Source organism: Ovis canadensis, chromosome 2 (genome assembly GCF_042477335.2).
Source record: "Ovis canadensis isolate MfBH-ARS-UI-01 breed Bighorn chromosome 2, ARS-UI_OviCan_v2, whole genome shotgun sequence".
Lineage (NCBI taxonomy): Eukaryota > Metazoa > Chordata > Mammalia > Artiodactyla > Bovidae > Ovis > Ovis canadensis.
In genome coordinates, this window is record NC_091246.1 from 34,999,631 (window position 1) to 35,019,889 (window position 20,259).

Genomic DNA, 20,259 nt, shown 5'->3' on the forward strand with positions numbered 1-20,259 from the left:
TTTCTTTGAATTTGCTAACCTATTAGCATATTAAGTGATAGGTGAGAAAATAAGCTATAATAAATACATCTTACTGGGAACTTCCTAAGCAGGAAGATTTACATGAGGTTTACATACTCAAGAACCCAATGCAGATCTCATGGGGAAAGGATGCAGAGGATTCTGCTCTAGATCACCCAGGCTAGAGGACGGGGATGGTGGATTGACGGAAAGGAAGGAGGAGAGAAGATTCCCAAAGATGATGATCAAATGCTTCTCAAAGAGGGAATAAAAAGAGGGCGAAGCATAGAGACAGAAAAATACATTAAGGAGATCTGGTCATAGAATAATTACATCATGCCAAACCCAGACCCCTTTGTGCTTCAAGAAAGAAGATCAATCCACACCACATGATGGCAAAGTATTATCAGCAATTTGTTGGGAGGATAATAAGCAGGATAATCAAGTGTGTTCCTACTCTGTGGAAATCCACAGCTTCAAAAAAATACAGCCTGAGCTCAAGTACTAGCCTTGTGTTTCAAGATGAAAAACAAAACAAACAAACAAAAATCATGCAGAGGACATGGGTTCCACTTAATATCTCAATATTTAACCATCATGATAAGAAAAAAACAGAAAAATCTACATAATGTCTTTGCTCACTGTGAAAATGCATCATTTGAGTTTTCAAACAGTTGGCATTTTGCTCCCAATAGCAACTGAGATCTCAAAAAGAGAGAATTTACTTGAATTATATCGGATATGAAATTAACTAGAATGTAAAGACACTGTACAGGAGACAGTGACCAAAACCATCCCAAAGAAAAAGAAATGCAAAAAGACAAAGTGGTTGCCTGAGGAATCCTTACAAATAGCTGAGAAAAGAAGAGAAATGAAAAGTAAAGGAGAAAGGAAAAGATACACCCAACTGAATGCAGAGTACCAGAAAACAGCAAGGAGAGTTAGGAAAGCCTTTTTAAGTGAACAATGCCAAGAAATAGAGGGAAACAATAGAATGGGTAACATTAGAGGTCTCTTGAAGAAAATTGGAGATATCAAGGAAACATTTCATGTAAGGATGGGCATGATAAAGGAGAGAAACAGTAAGGATGTAACAGAAGCAGAAGAGATTAAAAGAGGTGGTAAGAATACACAGAAGAACTATACAAAAAAAAGATCTTAACAACCCAGATAACCATGATGATGTAGTCACTCACCTAAAACCAGACATCCCAGGGTGTGAAATCAAGTGGGTCTTAGGAAGCTTTTGGAGGGGATGGAATTCCAACTGAATTATTTCAAATCCTAAAAGATGATGCTGTTAAAGTGCTGCACTCAATATGTCGAAATTTAGAAAACAGCAGTGACCATAGGACTGGAAAAGGTCAGTTTTCATTCCAATCCCAAAGAAGGGCAATACCAAAGAATGTTCAAACTACCATACAATTGGGCTCATTTCACCTGTTAACAAGGTAATGCTCAGAATCCTTCAAGCTAGGCTTTAGCAGTATGTGAATCAAGAAATTCCAGATTTATAAGCTGAGTTTAGAAAACACAGAGGAACCAGAGATCAAATTGCCAACATTCGCTGGATCATAAAGAAAGCAAAAGAATTCCAGAAAAACAACTACTGCTTCACTGACTGTATGAAAGCCTTTGACTGTGTGGATCACAACAAACTGTGGAAAACTCTTAAAGAGATGGGAATACCAAACCACCTTACCTGTCTTTTGAGAAACCTCTATGTAAGTCAAGAAGCAACAGTTATAACCAGACATGGAAAAACGGACTGGTTCAAATTTGGGAAAAGAGTACATTAAGGATGTATACTGTTCCCCTGCTTATTTAATTTATATGCAGAGTACAACATGTGAAATGCCAGGCTGGATGAAGCACAGCTGGAATCAAGATTGCCAGGAGAAACAACAGCCTCAGATAAGCAGGTGATACCACTCTAATGGCAGAAAGTGAAGAGGACCTAAAGAGCCTCTTGATGAAGGGGAAAGATGAGAGTGAAAAAGCTAGCTTGAAACTCAACACTCAAAAACTAAAATAATGCCATCTGGTCCCATCATTTCATGGCAAATAGATGGGGAAAAAAATGGAAACTGAGGGAGATTTTATTTTCTTGGGCTCCAAAATCACTGCAGACAGTGACTCTAGCCGTGAAATTAAAAGATGCATGCTCCTTGGAAGAAAAGCTATGACAAACCTAGACAGCATATTAAAAAGCAGAGACATCACTTTGCTGACAAAGGTCCATACAGTTAAAGCTGTAGTTTTTCCAGTAGTCATGTTCTGATGTGAGAGTTGGACTATAAAGAAGGCTGAGAGCCAAAGAACTGATGCTTTTTGAATTATGGTTCTAGAGAAGACTCTTGAGAGTCCCTTGGACTGCAAGGAGATCAAACCAGTCAATCCTAAAGGAAATCATTCCTGAATATTCATTGGAAGCCGAAGTTCCAATACTTAGGCCACCTGATGCAAAGACCCAACTCACTGGAAAAGACCCTGATGCTGGAAAAGATTGAGGGCAGGAGGAGAAGGGAGTGACAGAGGATAAGATGGTTGGATGGCATCACTGACTCAACAGACATGAGTTTGAGCAAACTCTGGGAGGTAGTGAAGGACAGGGAAGCCTGGCATGCTGCAGTTAATGGGGTCACAAAGAGTGGGATATGACTTAATGACTGAACAACAACATCAAGCCCTCAGAGTGAACAGGGCTGCATAAAAGGAATCAGTGAAGATGAGAAAAATTATAAGATAACTCAAGGCCTAACTCAAAGCCTTGGTCCTACCCTCTTCTGGTCTCAATGGCTGTGGTCTTATGAAAACTAGCAATCACAGAATCTTAAGAGTGTGTAACGCTGGGGAATGCTGACTACTAGAAACTTTAGACTATCATTTCGGAGTGTGGTGAATGTGTATCTGGGTGTGTATACATGTATTAATGTTGGAGACTGGGAAAAGGTGGATCCTGACCTCGAGTGACAATGAATTTTCTGTCTCTCTCCCACTTAAAGTTTAAGCACCATGAGGCAAAAATTTTGCTTAATATTACATTTCCAGAGCCTTAGAATAGTCTTACTCAGATAATCATTTTTAAACTGAAATCAAAATGATTTAGTTACTATTTTTCTTTATTGCATATTTTTAAGACTTAAGCCTTATGCTAAATAATATTTCCAGAAAACCAAGGGTATGATGTACCAGGCTTATTTTTCCTAATTAATATTAAAATAAATATAAAACTATCAAAATTACAGGTGTTATTCCCAAACATCCCTTAAAACAGTTTTGTTACCGCTGAGTATATATGTCCCCAGCTTTGAGAAATATGGTATCATCCAATGGTAATGCATACCAGTTGAAACACATATTAGTGACATCCAATGGCAGCACATAAAAAGCAGCAAATTTGGTGTGGAAATAGAATTTGTTTATTCTTATGATATTTCTTAGTTTTGTAGCATAAAACATTAAAGCTGGAATCATAAGGCCTGGCTCCCAGCCCTATATCTGCCACAAACCAGCTGTGTAACCTTAGGCAAGTCACTTAAGCTCTCTGGGCGCCAGTGTTCTCATCTCTGTAGTAAGGACTTGGGATGATTCCTAAACTCACTGGCAGTTCTCACTGTCTTTGATTCTACCAACAACCAAAAAGGTGCAGGAGAGAATCTAAAGCGATTAGGTTTATTATACCTACTTAATGTTTAATCATAGCGAAAAGGAAAAACAGAAGAATTTGCATAATGCTCAGTGACTTTGAGGAGCACAAAGTAAATATCTTACAAAATAAAATAATATTTTAGACACAGTAATACTGTGACCATAAGTCTTTTCTGTAACCTCATGACCCTCCCTAGTGTAGGCAGCTGGACCAAACCTCGATCGCCTCAAGGAAGGATTATCCAGGATCCAGGTAAAACTAAAATTAAAAAGTAGAAATTATTGGTCAAGATCAGAATGCTCTTTTTTCATTTTTTAAAACAAAATCTAGTAGAAGGGATGATTAAAGCAGAAAAACACCCTTTTACAAAACTCATCTTAAATAATTGTTGCAAGAAAGCATCAGCACTGAGATTTTGGAGAAGGAGATATTTGCTAGATGTCAAATTATCACTCTACAAATTACCTACTAATTGCAAAGGGAAACTTATGTTTACAAAGAAAGGATCTGATGATCGCCATTTTTAAAAAGCAGTCCAACTTATAGAAATAGTGTGTTAACCTGACATTATGGGCTTCTAACGGTGATACACTGAACACACAGCACCTCTGTGATGGTCTTCTTCCCAAAAACATTTCATGGGAGATAAGCAAATTAGGTGCAGGAAGGAGAAAGTGTGTAACCCACCCCCTAGTCAAGCATGGCAGCTGGGGAACCAGAGAGCATCTAGTCAAGTGTGGAGATTCAACAAAAGAAGACCTCCTTTTTGGAGGGACCTGAAAAAGTGGCCAAGAAGTCAAGACAATTTCAAGCCTATCATGGCAGGAACTGGAGCTCACCCTGTGTCTAGACAAGTCTCCTAGAGTTTCCTGAGTCCCCAGATCTTCAACGACACCCTTGCAGAGGATTGTGAAGGCAGGGGACCCTGCTTAGGAACACAAACATAAAACTGAGACCTGTACCACCTGGTAGCCAAGGACACCAACCAACACAGCTGCCACCAACATGGAGAAATGACCACCAGTGACCACAGAACTCCCCCTCCTATACAGTGGCACCTCAGCATCCCTAAGCAATGAGGAAATGAAGGCAAAAAGGAGAGATCAGACTTGAGGGGAAAACACCAAATCTTCTGTGGTTGCCCATAATTATCTGAGATTACCCAGAATGGTAAGAGGTTAAGTTTCCACTGCCTAGTGCAAGAAGAGCAAAGAATAGATATTTAATTAAACTATGAGAAATAAAGTCACATACCTTACATTCTGCGCCCAAAATAAGTGCCTGCCCCATCCACCATCCTGTACTTGACATTTTAATATTCCTCCACCCTTGTCATAGCCTCACAGGAGACCAAGACATAATGTGAGGAATATATTATGCATATAAATATACATCTGAAATCACCTTGCAGTTGTCTACACTCACAGTTACATGGAATACAACACAGAAATTATTTATGGCCTATGGAATGCATGTGGCCTTCCAATATGAATAAATCAAGATTTATTTCAAATCAAATAAAAAAGCTATGCTATGAAGTCTGACTCAAAAGAGTTGGGAAGAAGATCAGCTGTTGGTCTGCTTCCTGAGAAGCCCACACCATTGCAGAAACAGAGAGCTAGGCAGAGCTGCCCCTCTTTTTTGGAGCTGCTAGGATATATACTACATGCAAATTAATAGGAAACAGACTTACTGGGAATGTCAGTTAGATAAGAAATAGCTTATGTTTATAACTGAGAGGCAATATTTTCTTGAGATGACTATAAGCTGAAAATATATTCAGGATTATTTAGTATTGACCATATAGACACAATATTTCCTATGTTAATAATAGATTACAGTTTCACAGTGGAGAAAAAAGACTGCATCATTACACACCAAAATAATAAAGGACATCACCAGAAGTGTGTGGCACAATCTTTTAGTGAGTGTGTGATAGTTCTGAATGGTTTTGCAACAGGATGGTAGATATTAAAGCTAGAGGAAACCCAGAGATGTTCTTTGATCCCACACTCTTAATTCTGGTCTTTACACAATCTTCTTTTACAGGTATGGGAAAGGCTCAGTTGGGTGGTTGACTCTGCTTAAGTCTTGCCAGAACTACTAAAGTTGGTGACCATGAGTGCAAACAGAAATATGATCTCATTCCTAGCATTCTCCACTCCCACCCTAAACTTGAGTCCCCTTCCTTCCTTCTACTGGCACTGGTTAGGGCCGAGATGATGCCTCTGCCTTCAACTCGGGATATTAATCTCTTACTGAAGACTTGGTGAGTGAGAATGGATCTCTCTTTCTCTCTCTCATTCTTTCTTGTCCTCAGACCACTAAAGCTCATAGGTGATCACTGAAGAAGCCCATGCTATTCTACTTCTGCTGATGTCTTGATAAAAACAAAATCTTCCATGGCCATTTGCCTGCCCAAGCCTTGGCTTCTCTGGGAAAGCAACATTTTAGTCTGTGATTATATTAATATGAGTGAAAATCAATTGCACAAGGAATAATTTATTTTCTCCAGAATCCCTCTTTTCATCTAGTTTTTTTGGGGGGAAGTTTTAAAATTTTTATTGTATATTAAAAAAAGAGCTAGCATTGCTTCTACATAAGGATGATCCATTCAAGAGTCATCAAAAACTAAAGCCTGTTTTTGTTAAAAGAAATTATTTGTAATCCCCCACACAAACGGGAAGCATATCATAACAGGAGCCTCCATGAGCTCATTTCTAGACATAAGCTGATAGTTACTGAGGGAAGAGGGGCTCCCTTTCCTATCCCACCCTTGCCTGCTCTTTCTACTCCTTTCCTATAGTAAATACTCCTCCCAAAAGAAACTAGGAAAGACTACATACCAAATCAATCAATACATGAAATAGATTTCTCACAAACTCCAAAACAATTTCAATAAATGAATTGCTCAAAAGACGATAAAATTAGGAGTTTGCAATAATTTGTACACAGTATCTTAAAGGACAGAAAGGCTTAAAATAAGCATATGATTCAGCAACTTTATATTCATAATGCATACCCATAAAACATGGACACATTAAAATTACAAATTTTTCTACAAATTCAACTAAAAAACCTTAAATATACACTGTATGCATTTGAGACATTTTTCTGCAATCCTGATTCAGAATACATTCAGACAGGACTCTCCCCATATTTTTTCCTGACTTTGAATAAATGCATGTGTGCGTGCTCAGTTGTGTCCCACTTTTTGCAACCCCGTGAACTGTAGCCCACCAGGCTCCTCTGTCCATGGAATTTTCCAGGCAAGAGTACTGGAGTGGGTTGCCATTTCCTCCTCCAGGGGATCTTCTCAACCCAGGGATCAAAACCATATCTCTTGCATTGCAGGCAGATTCTTTACCACTGAGCCATCAGGAAAGCCCAGTTATATATTACTAAAACATAAATCTCAACAATAACTATCTTATAGAATTCATTCAGTGAGCCAGGCATGAAACTAAGCACTGATTTAATTCTTGTAATCAATTGAGATGAATATTATTCCTTCTACCAAAGAGGAATCTAAGATTTACAGAGTTTAAAAATTTGCCCCAAATTACGGTTAGCAGGTGGGAGACATGAAATCTGAATCCAAACTTATCTGATTCGTAAGCTTCCAATATTTCCATATTCTCCTAGGTTTGAAGACTTAAGAGTTAACAACTTACAAACATGAAGGATGTGCAGTATTCAAACAGGCTGTCTTCTGAGTTACCACATGACAGTTCCGCTGATTTAGAGCTAAATTTACTCCCCGAGTCATTCAGTATTCTTGCCCAAAATAAAGTAGGATAAAACCAGAGCATATGTTAGAACTTAAGCCAAGTTATTATCTGTCTTCTTCACAGATTCTGAAAAGCTGGTCCACCAAAATCAGATGCTAGGAATGAGGAGGAAGAAAATCAAAATAGGGAGGGAAGAATGCTAAATTAGGAAGCACAGAGATGTGGAAGGACAAAATGGCAGGAAGAAAAACGAGAGGTTAAAAAAAAGAGAAACAAAAGATGAAAACAAGAAGAAAAGTAGCAGATTTTCCAATTTTGGAAGCCTTTTCTCAGTGCATGATGATCTGTGTAAGGTCAAAGTGAGTTCACCACGGGATTTATGGAGGACCAAAGAGAGGATAGCAAGTGCTCCTGACGTTTAAGTACAAAATCGAATTTCTTAAAGGACTCTCTATCTTTTTGCAAGACTCATAGTATGGGAAGTCCCTAAACAATACAGCTGCACCCTCTACATAACAGGCATACCTGAGTTCTCCCCTGAATTGCACTAGGCTTATAGGATGTCTATATATGACAGGGAATTTTAAAAGTTTGCGGTCAGTGCACTTGAAAAGCTAATAGGAAAAACGTTGCTGCTTCTGCTTCCTGCCTTGCCTGATGGAGCCATTCCTGAAAGTTCTGGGCCCATTTTCAATGTGCTGCAAAGAAAAAGCATGTTCTGCCCTCAGGTAGACAAAAGCCAAATGGTGACCCTATAAGAAGTAATAGACTTCAGATAGTAGATCTTCACCTCACAAACATAAGGATAAAGCTTTATATAACATCTCCAACAGACAAGAATGGCACACTTGGGCTCTTTGACAAATTTTCACTTTGTCAAATTACTCAATAACTCTTGCAACCGAATATCTTTTATGAAATTTCCAAGGATTTGATTGTTATTGACAAATTTAGTTCTCTAGTAAGAGAATGCTAAACTCTGCTGAAGCTGAGGAGGGGATTTAAAAAAAACAAAAAACAAAAAACCTATATTGTCTGATACTCTTGGGTGAGAATAAAACAGGAGAACCAACAAAGTTTATTACTTACTTTGAAAAAAGTCACTAAGCTTTTCAAAATTTCTTTTTATTAATGACTTTCTGATTCTAGAAAGTTAAAATAATATTGTTGGTCTCTCTCTAAAAATATCCCACAAACATCTTTATTGAATCTATGTCTGAAAAAGACAAGAGTACTTCACATCACCCTAAAAATTGAAAAATAATTTCAAAGAGATTAAAGGTCAAGTTAAAAAATATACATACAAAGTAAAGCTAGTGAAAGAAATATAAAAAAGTATGTTTACAGTCTCAGGGAGGGGATGATTTCCTCAGCAAAATGTAAAACTCATATGGAAAACAGGGACAGATTTGCTTCTACAAAAAAAATGAAATGTTTGCCAAAAGCTACTATTTTAAAAGTCAAAAGAATAGAAGAAAATGTGAGCAATATATATAGCCAATAAAAGATTGATAGATACAATTTAGAAGGTAAATCAACAAATAAACATTTCTTTCTATTCTCCACTTGATAAAGATGCCTTATTATTAATCAGAACAGTATTTCAAGTGAACTGGCAAAAATATAAAAGCTTGATGATATCTGATATGAGTGAAAGCATAAACAAAATGGTATTTCCATCTACTATTGAGGGGAGTAAAAATTAATAAAGCATTTCTGCAAGGTAATTTATTAACATTTAAAATCAACATATAAAATATACAAACCTCTTCTCTCAGCAATCCATTTCCAAATATCTATCTTTATAAGTAAGATGTTAATTACTTTTCTACTTTTCATTGGGTAAAAATGTAAATCTTTTTACATTTTCCAATTCATTTAAAATAATAATGATAATAACAAAGTTACAGTAAATATTTGTATTGTTGCTGTTTAGTCACTATGAAAGTGAAGTCACTCAGTTGTGTCCGACTCTTTGCGACCCCATGGACTGCAGCCCACCAGGCTCCTCTGTCCATGGGATTCTCCACACAAGAGTACTGGAGGGGGTTGCCATTTAAATACCAATAACATTTCAAAATGCTCCACATACATGAATTCAGTTTGTCTTACAAAAACTCCCCAAGATGGGTACAATTATTGCCCTAGTATCGATGGAGACCCTGAGGATGAGAGGATGAGAAATTTGCTCAAAGTCACACATTTGACATGAGTAGAGCCAGGATTCAGACCCAGGTAGCCTGATGCCAGAGTCCTCAGAAATACTGGAACAAAATGCAGTAGATGCCTAGAAACTGATTCAGAAAGACCTATAAGTTAAATTGGTACTTTTAAAAAGATGTAAAACAAATTTGTGTTATGACTTCTTAATGCAACCATAAATGACTATATTAAAGTATCTACATAATGAGTAAGTCACGTATTTTATTATTGACATAATATATGCACTGGGAATGGTTCAAGGAAGTTATCATTAGGAGTGGAAATGGCAGTGGGAGAGGAAGGTGAGTTCTATATGTCTGTGTATCTCTAATATGCTTGAAATTTTGAAAAACAAGAATGCATTCACATGTTACTGTTACCGTACTTTTAGCTCTATGTATCACAAAGGTGCTTGAAATTTTGAAAAACAAGAATGCATTCACATGTTACTGTTATAATACTTTAATGTGATTTGTCTTAAAAAAAAAAATAGTGTATGGGGGGGAAGGGTCATATGGAAAACAGTTTGTCCTTACAGATGTTTCTATATAACTGTGTTTCTGGCTTTTAGTCACATTTTTCCCTCTTTTAAAACTTGATCCAAATATCTGTTAAACTCAACCTCCTAAATTTTCCAGAATTGTTTTCAGCTTATATAAAAGGCTTTAACCTTTAACCTCTTTAGCTTTGGCCCCATTATGTTTATGAATATTTTTAAAGAACTAAAATTTTGGTTGCTCTTGAAAGACATTTAGAAGATCATTTATATAAGAGGAGAAACTTAAACTAGGGGCCTTGAATCTGGGGTTAAAACCTCTCTCTGTGTTCTCAGGCAGTATAGTTTTTCAGTCAACTATGAATCGGAACTATCAGAAGGCATCTGGGTGGTTTATGTGTAAGCGGAGGGGCCTGCAGAGGAGATCTGTAGGCCATCAAACCTAAATAAGAGAAAAGGTTTCCTATTCTAGTTCCTCCTGTGGGATCTCTTCAGGTCACTTTGATACTTACTCCAGAAGGACAAAGGATGCCTCTGTATCGAGCAAATAATATCGTACGTGGACTTCCATCGGGAAACACAACTAACAGAAAGCTGATGGCCACCACTGTTCTTCACCAGTGTGATGGCTGCCAACCCTGCTCTGCCCTTCTGGCTCCCTTATTTTTTTCAATCCCGTACCCATCAATGCCATCAGGCAGGGCTCCCAAAGTGGAGCACTCTTAGAAGATTTGGCAGCCCTCATGCCCCTAGATGCTTCCAATTCCCCTTTATGTGCACTGCTACATTTTCAACAAAGAAAGGGAGCCAGGAAGCAATGTGAGAACTAAATACAAGACTTGGTTACAATAAAAATGAGAGAATTCAAAAGCCGGGTTGCCTGTTCCTTTGGCAGTGGAGCTGCTCTGGAAAGGGCCTTGAGCTCTACTTCAGTGAAAATTAAAATGAATCATAGGCAGTCTTCAAAGAAAAAGGATCAAATTATGTATTTACCTATGGGGTAATGATATAAACACAGATTTAGATAGATGTGTTATACAGTTCATGCATCCATATTAAGCACACATATGACTAATCCCTATACAGAGGCCAAACACTAACAGAGGAGCTTTATTCAGGACTCTGGAATTATGGTAACTAGATATTCAACCAAAAACCAAAACAATGGTGTCTTACACAGAAAGAAGCATAGAGAAATGGACTAAGGTTAATTCTACCCCTTGACGTTTTTATTGAAACAGGGCTGATAGGCTATTAGACGTGCCAACAAGAGGTTTAAAGCATATCAAGCGATAAGGAAACATAATTTCTAGGCTAACACCAAGATGGGAGCCACCATCTGGCGCTTCTGCCAGCCTCAAAGTTGGACAAACTATATTCTGAGGCCATACATTCAAGAGGCAGACAGGCAGAAATTGAAGATGCTCATGTGCAAAATGGAAAGCCAAAGTGAACCCTCCAAACTTCAACAACAATAATACTTTAAAACTGTATTTGAAAACCTATATATCCTAAGACAAAACCTGGACAAAATGACTTCTTGTCTATAACCATTACTTGACTGGAATAATTTTTTTAAGTATAGAAGCTTAGAAAAACTCCAAGATCTTTCTTTAACCATTCACGAACAAGTGAAAGTCACTCAGTTGTGTCTGACTGTTTGCAACCCCATGAACTATACAGTCCATGGAATTCTCCAGGACAGAATACTAGAATGGGTAGCCTTTCCCTTCTCCAGGGGATCTTCCCAGCCCAGGGATCAAACCCAGGTCTCCAACGTTGCAGGTAGATTCTTTGCCAGCTGACTCACCAGGGAAGCCCATTTACATACCAGTTGGCCTCCAAATATTTACTGTTTTCCAATCACCAGACTAATGTGGATGGAGTCTAAAATTCTCTGTGGTCTTTCATTCTACCAGTTAAAATTAATCAGCTGTCAACTTTGGCCTCAACACTGGGTAAGTAATGATGAACAAGATCATTATGAACTCTGTCAGTCTGACCTCTGTCTTCTAGATTACACCATCAGGATTCAGTTTCCATGAACTGACAGAACAGATTTAAAAAACAAACAAACAAACAAAAAAACCCTATGAAGCTTACAGTTGCAGTCAGATAGACCTGCCTGAAAAGAATGCAGCACTGCTCTATTCTGAGATCTAGGCTGAACTCCCCTCTTTGGAATTTAAGGATCACCTTTCCATGGAAAGCAATGCCACTGACGCTGTTTGAGTTCTAGGGTTGACCTATAAAGCTTGAGTTGCCTTGCATGCAGCTACAGTGTGATTTTAAGGGATTTCTGGTTTGGATTACCCTGAACCCATCAAATCAATAGTATTACACTGTAATTTACAGTCTCAACACTGCTACCATGGACTGAAGCGTGCAATGCTGGGATGGGTGAAAAGCTAGAAATACCTATGGATGGGCCTGCTGCCAACCTTCAGTCTCAACCTATCTTCAGGTTAAGAGAATATGAATGGGGGTAGAATGTCCCTGAAGGTGCTTAGGAGGGCAAGAGTTCCATTTGGAACAGCTCATTTGCACATCAGCCACTGGCCTCTCATAAAGAACCAAGGCATTGGTTCTGGCCAAGCCTACATTCATTTCTTACTGCTGTCATTCAGAAACCACTAGTGATGTGTTTTCTGTTCATTTCAGAGTATAACAGTGTTTTTACATATTCTCCCCTTTTTAAGATGCATGTTTTTCAACAGTAATTCAAGTTCTAATAGCATTTGAAGTACATTAACTTCTTTTTATTGAAGTATAGTTGATTGACAACTATACTTTCAGGTTTACCACAAATAAACACACACACACACACACACACACACAATATATACACCAAGTATGTGTGCATGCATGTTCAGTCACTTCAGTCTAGTCCAACAGTTTGCAACCCTATGGACTGTAGCCCACCAGGCTCCTCTGTTCATGAGTTGTTTTATTTATTTTTCAGGCAAGAATACTGGAGCAGATTGCCATGCCCTTCTCCACAGATCTTCCCCACCCAGAGATCAAACCTGCATCTCTGATGTCTCCTGCATCCCACTGAGGCTCCTCGAAAGTCCATATACAAGTGGATATATATAATATATATATATATATTCTTTTTCAGCTTCTTTTCCATAGTAGCTTATGATAAGAAATGGAATACAATTCCCTGTGCTATATTCGATGTCCTTTTAACTTACATTAATTGCTAAACACCACGTTTTATGTAGTTTCATTACATGAACATCATCTTCTTTTCTAGATCCCCAAGTTACAGCTCAGCATCTGACCATCAAACAAGAACCTCAACTCAGGCCCATTTGTTCAAACTATGGCACAGATAGATATGTAGCTAAAAGTAGAGAAGGAAGCTGTTCTAAACAAGAACCTCAGTCTCTGAGACAAATTTTTAAAAACAATTCTTATTTATGTCTAAAAATAAGGGAGTAAAACATTAGCTCTAGTAGTTACTGCTTGAAGAAAGCCATCTATTGGCTCTGTGACAAAGTTAAGTAGAACCTTTTCTTACCAATTGTTAAAGGTACGTTTAGGTTATACCCCCAAATTGTAGGTACTTTGCAGTGGTCATCCCAATTTATACAAATAAGATACATTTTTAGTCCTAGTGCTGGAGTCATTATATGAAACACGAACTTCTGTGAAACAAAACATCTGCCTCTTATTCTTCTCCATCACTACACTACAGAGCATGTTCACATTTATAGACCATTATTCTGTTATTGTCTTAACACAAAGTAGAAATGAAGAATGACTCCCAAATATTGCTCCTACAGTTTCCAAGCCTTTCTAAGCTCCCAGAAGACCTAAGACATATCCTTCCTCTGAAGATCCCATAAGATGAAAGCTTCCAACACTACCCTCAAGGCAGAAAAGTGATAGAGGTAGAATCTCTGCCCAATAAAACTTCTTGGGGATATTCACAAGTGCTTCTAAGGAAAAGAAGCATCTGATCAAGACGAGGAGAACCAAATCCCACGGCAGGTGGCTGACACGCAGAGAGGAAAACCCTAACCCAGACCAGGGCACCAGCTGAATCCAGGGACACAGAAAGGTCCTCAAAGCCGTGGGTGGGTCTGGTTTGCAATGTTTATCCCACATTGTCACTCTTGGAAAGAGACCTGGGAGCCCATGTATATCCCATAGAAAAGTGACTTTCTGAGAATGTTTGGGAAAAACAGCATTAGCATTCCTTGGAAACTGTTAGAAATGCCAATTTTCAGGCCCACAGCAGATCTATTAAATCAGAAACTCTCGGAGTAACCCAGAAAGTCTGTGTTTTCATAAGCCCTCCAGGAGTTTCTGAGGCAAAGTCAAGTTTGCAAACCACCACCATAGGACTAATGAAAACTCATTGTAGAACAGCCCCCTCCACCATCACCACCACTCAAGCCTTATTCATAACTGCAGAATGAGAGATCTTTCCTCCTTCAGAAGAAATGTCAAGGATCAAGAGGCCAAAGGGGGGAGTCAGGAGGAGGTTTAGCCGTTATATTTAAGGACTTTACCGCTGTTCCTCCTCATTCATTTCAGGTTTCAGCATCTTGTTCATGGGCACACACAGAGAAAGGAGAAAGCATCAAAATGGATCTGATCCACCCTGGACAACCTGCTGCTACTTAAACATCACTTCCAAGTAAGCAGGCAACAATAACAGTAAACGTGATGAGCGATATAGATCAAGAAAACCCACCCAGGTGTCTCCCCAACACAATTAAGACACCACTAACTGTGGTGTCACAGCTTTCCCCAGCTAGTGGCATTTATAAGAGACCATGCATAATTCACCAATAACATGAATCAATACATAGGTTTAAATATCGGAGCAAATGCTTCTTAATCTCTAAAACTCTTGCCTACTTATGGCCCCTGAAATGAATTTTCAATTTTCTAAAAGAGATCAATGGTCTATTGCGGGCAACACAAACCCTAATTTTTAATCGAGCACTAGGAATTTTTCCACTAAAATAAGACGTGACTCATTCACAATGCTTCAGTGTACCTCCAATAGCTGTTCTTATTTTGCCTCCCAACACTTTAAATTTCAAAAGATGAGAATCTGAAAATGTAGCAGCAACACAAAAAGCATGCCACAGAAATTCTAGAAGTCAAATGTACAATAGAAAGGACCTTTTTTTTACACAAAATATGTGTGTCTGTCACTTGTCTGGCACTAGCCTGCCTTTCTGAAGTAAAAGCAAAACTCAGACATAATTAGTCACTTGAAAACTCAAGAAACCAGTTCTATGTTTTCTGAGACAATTGTTCTCATTGAAAGTGGGTAGTGCTGAGTAATCAACATGATTTTGCTCTGTCTTGATTTGTAGTATCATAGCTTTGTTGCTGTTTTCTCAGCCTTCAATCCTAGTCATTGTAAATCTAGCTGCTTCCTTCTTTAGTGGTAATTAGCATTAGTCATAAGCCAAAATGATTCCACATAAGTAGTAAAATAAACACAACCCTTCTTACCTTTCATGCCAAACTTGGAGTGTCTTGCCAACTTCAGCAGAAATAGCATTACCAGTAGACAAAATCCCACTACAGATGCAATTACCACCACAGCATAGACCTAGAGAAAAGAAAAGAGGGCAGTCATGACCTTGTTCATTAGTTCCTTGTACCCCGAAGCTGCTGCTGCTGCTGAAGACAGTTAATATTTATTGAATAATTACTACTTGATTTTCTAAGAACTTTATGGATACCAATTCACTCATTCTTCAACAAACCTAGGAAGAAGTATATAGGTCCTATTATTATCCCTATTCTACAAGTGAGAAACTGTAAGTTAAAGCTAATAAAAATATTCATCCAATTGATATTATATAGATAAACTTATACTAACACATCATATATTATATAATATATAAATATATATTTTATCTATCTATTACCTATATACCTGCATACCTATCTAGAAAGAGAAGAGAGAGAATATAAAACATGAATGACAAAATCCTAATAATTTTTGACGCTGCTGAAAGATACAGGGGAGTTCATTTCTTTATTCTCTCTACTATTGTACATATTTGAGAGTTGTCCATAATAGATTTTTTTTTTAAGTTGGCTATTGTTGCTCTTAGGAAGTCAGCATGCCTGGAGCAGTGAGCAGGTCTAGAAGGGAGCAGGAAAGAAGTGGAGAGTGAGCTCAGCCTGTGAAGGCTCATGGGGTTGTAGACTTGACATGTGACCTTTTCTGTATGTATGAGAAAGATCAATACAGGATTTTTTTTTTAATTTAAAAGTGTAATTGCAAGTTGCGAATCACACAAGACAGTAAGTGCATATCTTTGTGAATCTTGTCACAGCTCTGAGCTGGAAATCACAAAGGCACAAGTGCATAATGATAAGTACACGCTAATAATTTAGAAAAAAAGATGGACATAGGGCTGTCTTCCATTTTTCTTATGCACCTCAAAGTCCCACTTCCAAAATATGTCTGTTTTTATAAACCAGGAGTTGGCAAACTTTTCCTGTAAAGCCTCACATTGTAAATCTCTGTTGCAACTAGTCAACTCCACTGCTATAGTGTGAAAACAGACATAGACACTATGCAAGCAAATGGGCTTGTCTGTGTTCCAATAAAACTTTATTGACAACAACAGATGGATAGCTGTATCTGGATATAGTTTAGCTAGAACTTAACTAGCACCCTGTGGAAAGAAGTGCTTGATGGTTAAGGTGATTTTGAAGTGAAATGAAGTGAAAGTTGCTCAGTCGTGTTCAACTTTTTGCAACCCAATGGACCATATGGTCCATGGAACTCTCCAAGCAAGTATACTGGAGTGGATAGCTATTCCCTTCTCCAGAGGATCTTCCCAACCCAGGGATCAATTCTTTACCAGCTGAGCCACCAGGGAAGCCCAAGCATGCCGCTAAACATACTGAAGTGCCTGGGACAGTCCTCCAAAAGAAAAATTATCCATTGATAATAATGCTAATAGCACTAAGGGCAGTGTACTCTTGCTTGATGCCAAAATAAATGCTACATTTTCAAAAAGTGGCTGATGCGTCTGCCTCATCTTAGAATGAGGATGAGGCTGACAGAACTCCCAGTCAATACCTGTAATGAAACAAGAAATAAGCTTTTATTATTTTAAGCCACTGAAATTTTGGGATTTTTGTTACCACAGCATAGCTTATCCTGATTAATATGCCCATATAATATACTATATATGGTATTCATATACCATAGTGAGAGGCAGTGTCAAGTGGAGATTAAGAGGACAGATTCTCCGAGTTCAGAATTTAGATTTACCATATATTAGTTGCATGGTTTACAAATCACTTAACCTCTCAGCACCTCATAATTTTCACATATTAACTAGGGGATATAATAACTCTACCTTGCAGGTTGTTGTAAATCATCAATCAGTTAATATAGGTATTGGGCTTGACACAGTGCCTAGTTTAATAAGTAATTAATTATGTTTGCCATAATGATGATAATGATGATGGTAATAAAACTGAGATTTAGAAAAACATAAGAAAGCAGCCCCAGGTCATACCTCTCAAGCTTGGGACTGAAATAAAAGCCTGCTGCTGCTGCTGTTGCTAAGTTGCTTCAGTTGTGTCCGACTCTGTGCGACCCCATAGATGGCAGCCCACCAGGCTCCCTTGTCCCTGGGATTCTCCAGGCAAGAACACTGGAGTGGGTCGAAATATAAGCCTAGCAAATATAAAACCTGTGATTTGTGTGTGATTTATCCACTACATTGCATTTTCAAAGTGTGTGGCTGAGAGTGAAAGCAGAATAATAAAAACACATGGCTATAGCTTCCTAGGTGGTGCTAGTGGTAAAGAATCAGGCTGCCAATGCAGAAAACAGAAGAGACGCATGTTCAATCCCTGAGTCAGGAAGATCCCCTGGAGAAGGAAATGGCAACTCATTCCAGTATTTTTGCCTGAAAAATTCCATGAACAGAGGAGCCTGGTGGACTATAGTCCAAGGGGTCACAAAGAGTAGGACATGACTGAGCACACACACACTGAAATCCCCCCAGCAGAACCTTCAGATGGGGTTAGATGGAGACAGCATTAGATAAGCCGCAAAACGCAGAAAAGAGCACATGCCAAACACGTGTCTAGGGTGGAACAAAGGTGTGATATTTCTCTTTCTCTGCTGCTTCAGTTGTTAACGGCTCTCCCAGGCAACACTTCTACAGATGTTTGAGCACACACTTAATTCTGTCTCTGTGACCTATATACAAATAGAACTGTAGTGATTCCTAAAAGGCAAGTTAGGAATCAACTTGTTCTAACTCAAACTTATCTTATGGTTTTGCGCATTTCTTTTTCAATCTTTATTTCTAACTAACATTTTCATGGGAAAGAGATCATCAGCTATAAGTTTCTCTACCCTATTATTAAATTCCAAAATTATACAGATAAACAAGTTCAAGCACTATCTTATAGGAAGGAATCTGAGATGAAGAGGGAATCGGAGGACCCACCCTGAGTCCCAGGATCTCTCTGCAGAGCCACAGTACAGTCTTCCCCACTTCAGAAAGTACCTGATTGGCATTCAGGAAACCTTTGTCCTTATGTTCCCAGGATACCTCACCTTTACCAGCTGTGACAGCTCACAGGTGCTTCACTTTTCTAAAACTGTTTCCTCATTTGTACGTGGGGATAGTATACTTGCCCTGCATTCTTTATTTCATTATGGAATGTTTAAGTTAACTTAGAAAATGGAAAGGTGATTGACTCGAGAAAAGCAGTTAATGATCTGCTACCAAATATTTAAACCTATTGAAGCAGTTCTAAATGTAAAGAATGTTTTAATAAACAAAGACTCTTATGACAATGAGAAGAATCATTTTCTCAAATTATTTGATAAATGCAGAATTTCATGTACTGTGTGTATGTGTGTTGAGGTGGGAGTGTCTTCACATGGGAGAAAAGGAGTAAGTTTATTGGCTAGTTGGTTGGTTGGTTTTATCTAAGGCTACCTCTCAGCAAATAAGGAGCTGCTCTGCTCTGAAAATTCAGCAGCATTCATGAGGAGCATTTGTTGATTGCAAGTGTCTTCCAAAGGCTTTGAAAATACCACTGAATTTTGTATCAGCTCCCTGACTCTGAAACTCTTCTTCTAATCTAATGATCTTTCTGGTGATCAGGGGCTATTGATGTATTAAATGTTTGATCCACACATAATTTTGCAATTTTCTTTAAATTTTACAAAACTTTGACCTGCACTCTCATGCAAATTCCTAGGGGTTACAGATGGAGTCAAAATATACAGACTTTCAACAAAGATTATTTTCACTGATCTTGCTCTCCAATACCCTACCACAGACAGTTCAAACACTGAGATATACCAATTAAGGGCTTAAATTTAGCATTTGGATTCAAGTTAGCATACAATTTTTAGTAACTGAGGTACATACACATCAGTTGGTTTAATGCATGCTCCTTGGATTCCTTACATACGCAAACAACATTCTCAAACCAAGAAACATTAAGTGTTTTGGTATGAGAGTAAAAACTTAAATGACTACACAAGGAAGGAATTAGAAAACATTCTGTAGTTGATTTCACACAGCAGTTTTTCTTGCTGTTTCAATGAATATAGTCATCTGTGGAAACATGTGTGTGTCTCCAAATACTGGATGTGTATTTATAAGTTGCAGTCAAGTTGCATCCCTTTTTGAGCCCCCTGGCCCCACTGCCATGGCCTTGGTTTAAATATTCATCATATCTCTTTATTATTGAACCAAATACCTAAATCATCACCCCACTTCCAATCCTTCTCTTCCTAAACCCATTCTATAGTGTTCATCATCAGTCTAATCACCTCTAGGTGTCAGGTACTATTCCAAGGACTAGGAATACAGCTGGGAAAAACACTGACCAGGTTACCTATACTAAGAATCTTACTAAAGAATCAGGGAAAGGAAAAAGATATTAAACATGCAAACAAATAAATACTCAAGATAATTATCACAATAATAACTGCTCAGAAGAAAAAGAAATGGGGCATTGGATGCTGCTAGCCACTCTAGCTAAAGCTGTGTGGTGACCATTGGGAAGTGCATGCCTCCTAGAGAAAAAAGCAAATGTGAAAACTATGCGACAAAAGTAATCCTGGAGCATGCAAGAGAGCATTTTAAAAAGATAACTGGTAAACAGTGAGGAGAGTATGCAGATGAAGTCAGAGAGACAGA

General features: G+C 38.2%; 1 protein-coding gene across 14 annotated transcripts in view; it reads right to left on the reverse strand.

The window, feature by feature from the left end:
• The window catches only part of NTRK2 (neurotrophic receptor tyrosine kinase 2), a 396,774-nt gene that overhangs the window by 277,487 nt on the left and 99,028 nt on the right, over window positions 1–20,259 (reverse strand). For all 14 annotated transcript variants that reach the window (XM_069575812.1, XM_069575811.1, XM_069575815.1 and 11 more), the window contains one exon: window positions 15,566–15,665. In XM_069575812.1, coding sequence (XP_069431913.1) covers window positions 15,566–15,665 — 100 coding nt within the window. The remainder of the gene's footprint in view (window positions 1–15,565; window positions 15,666–20,259) is intronic.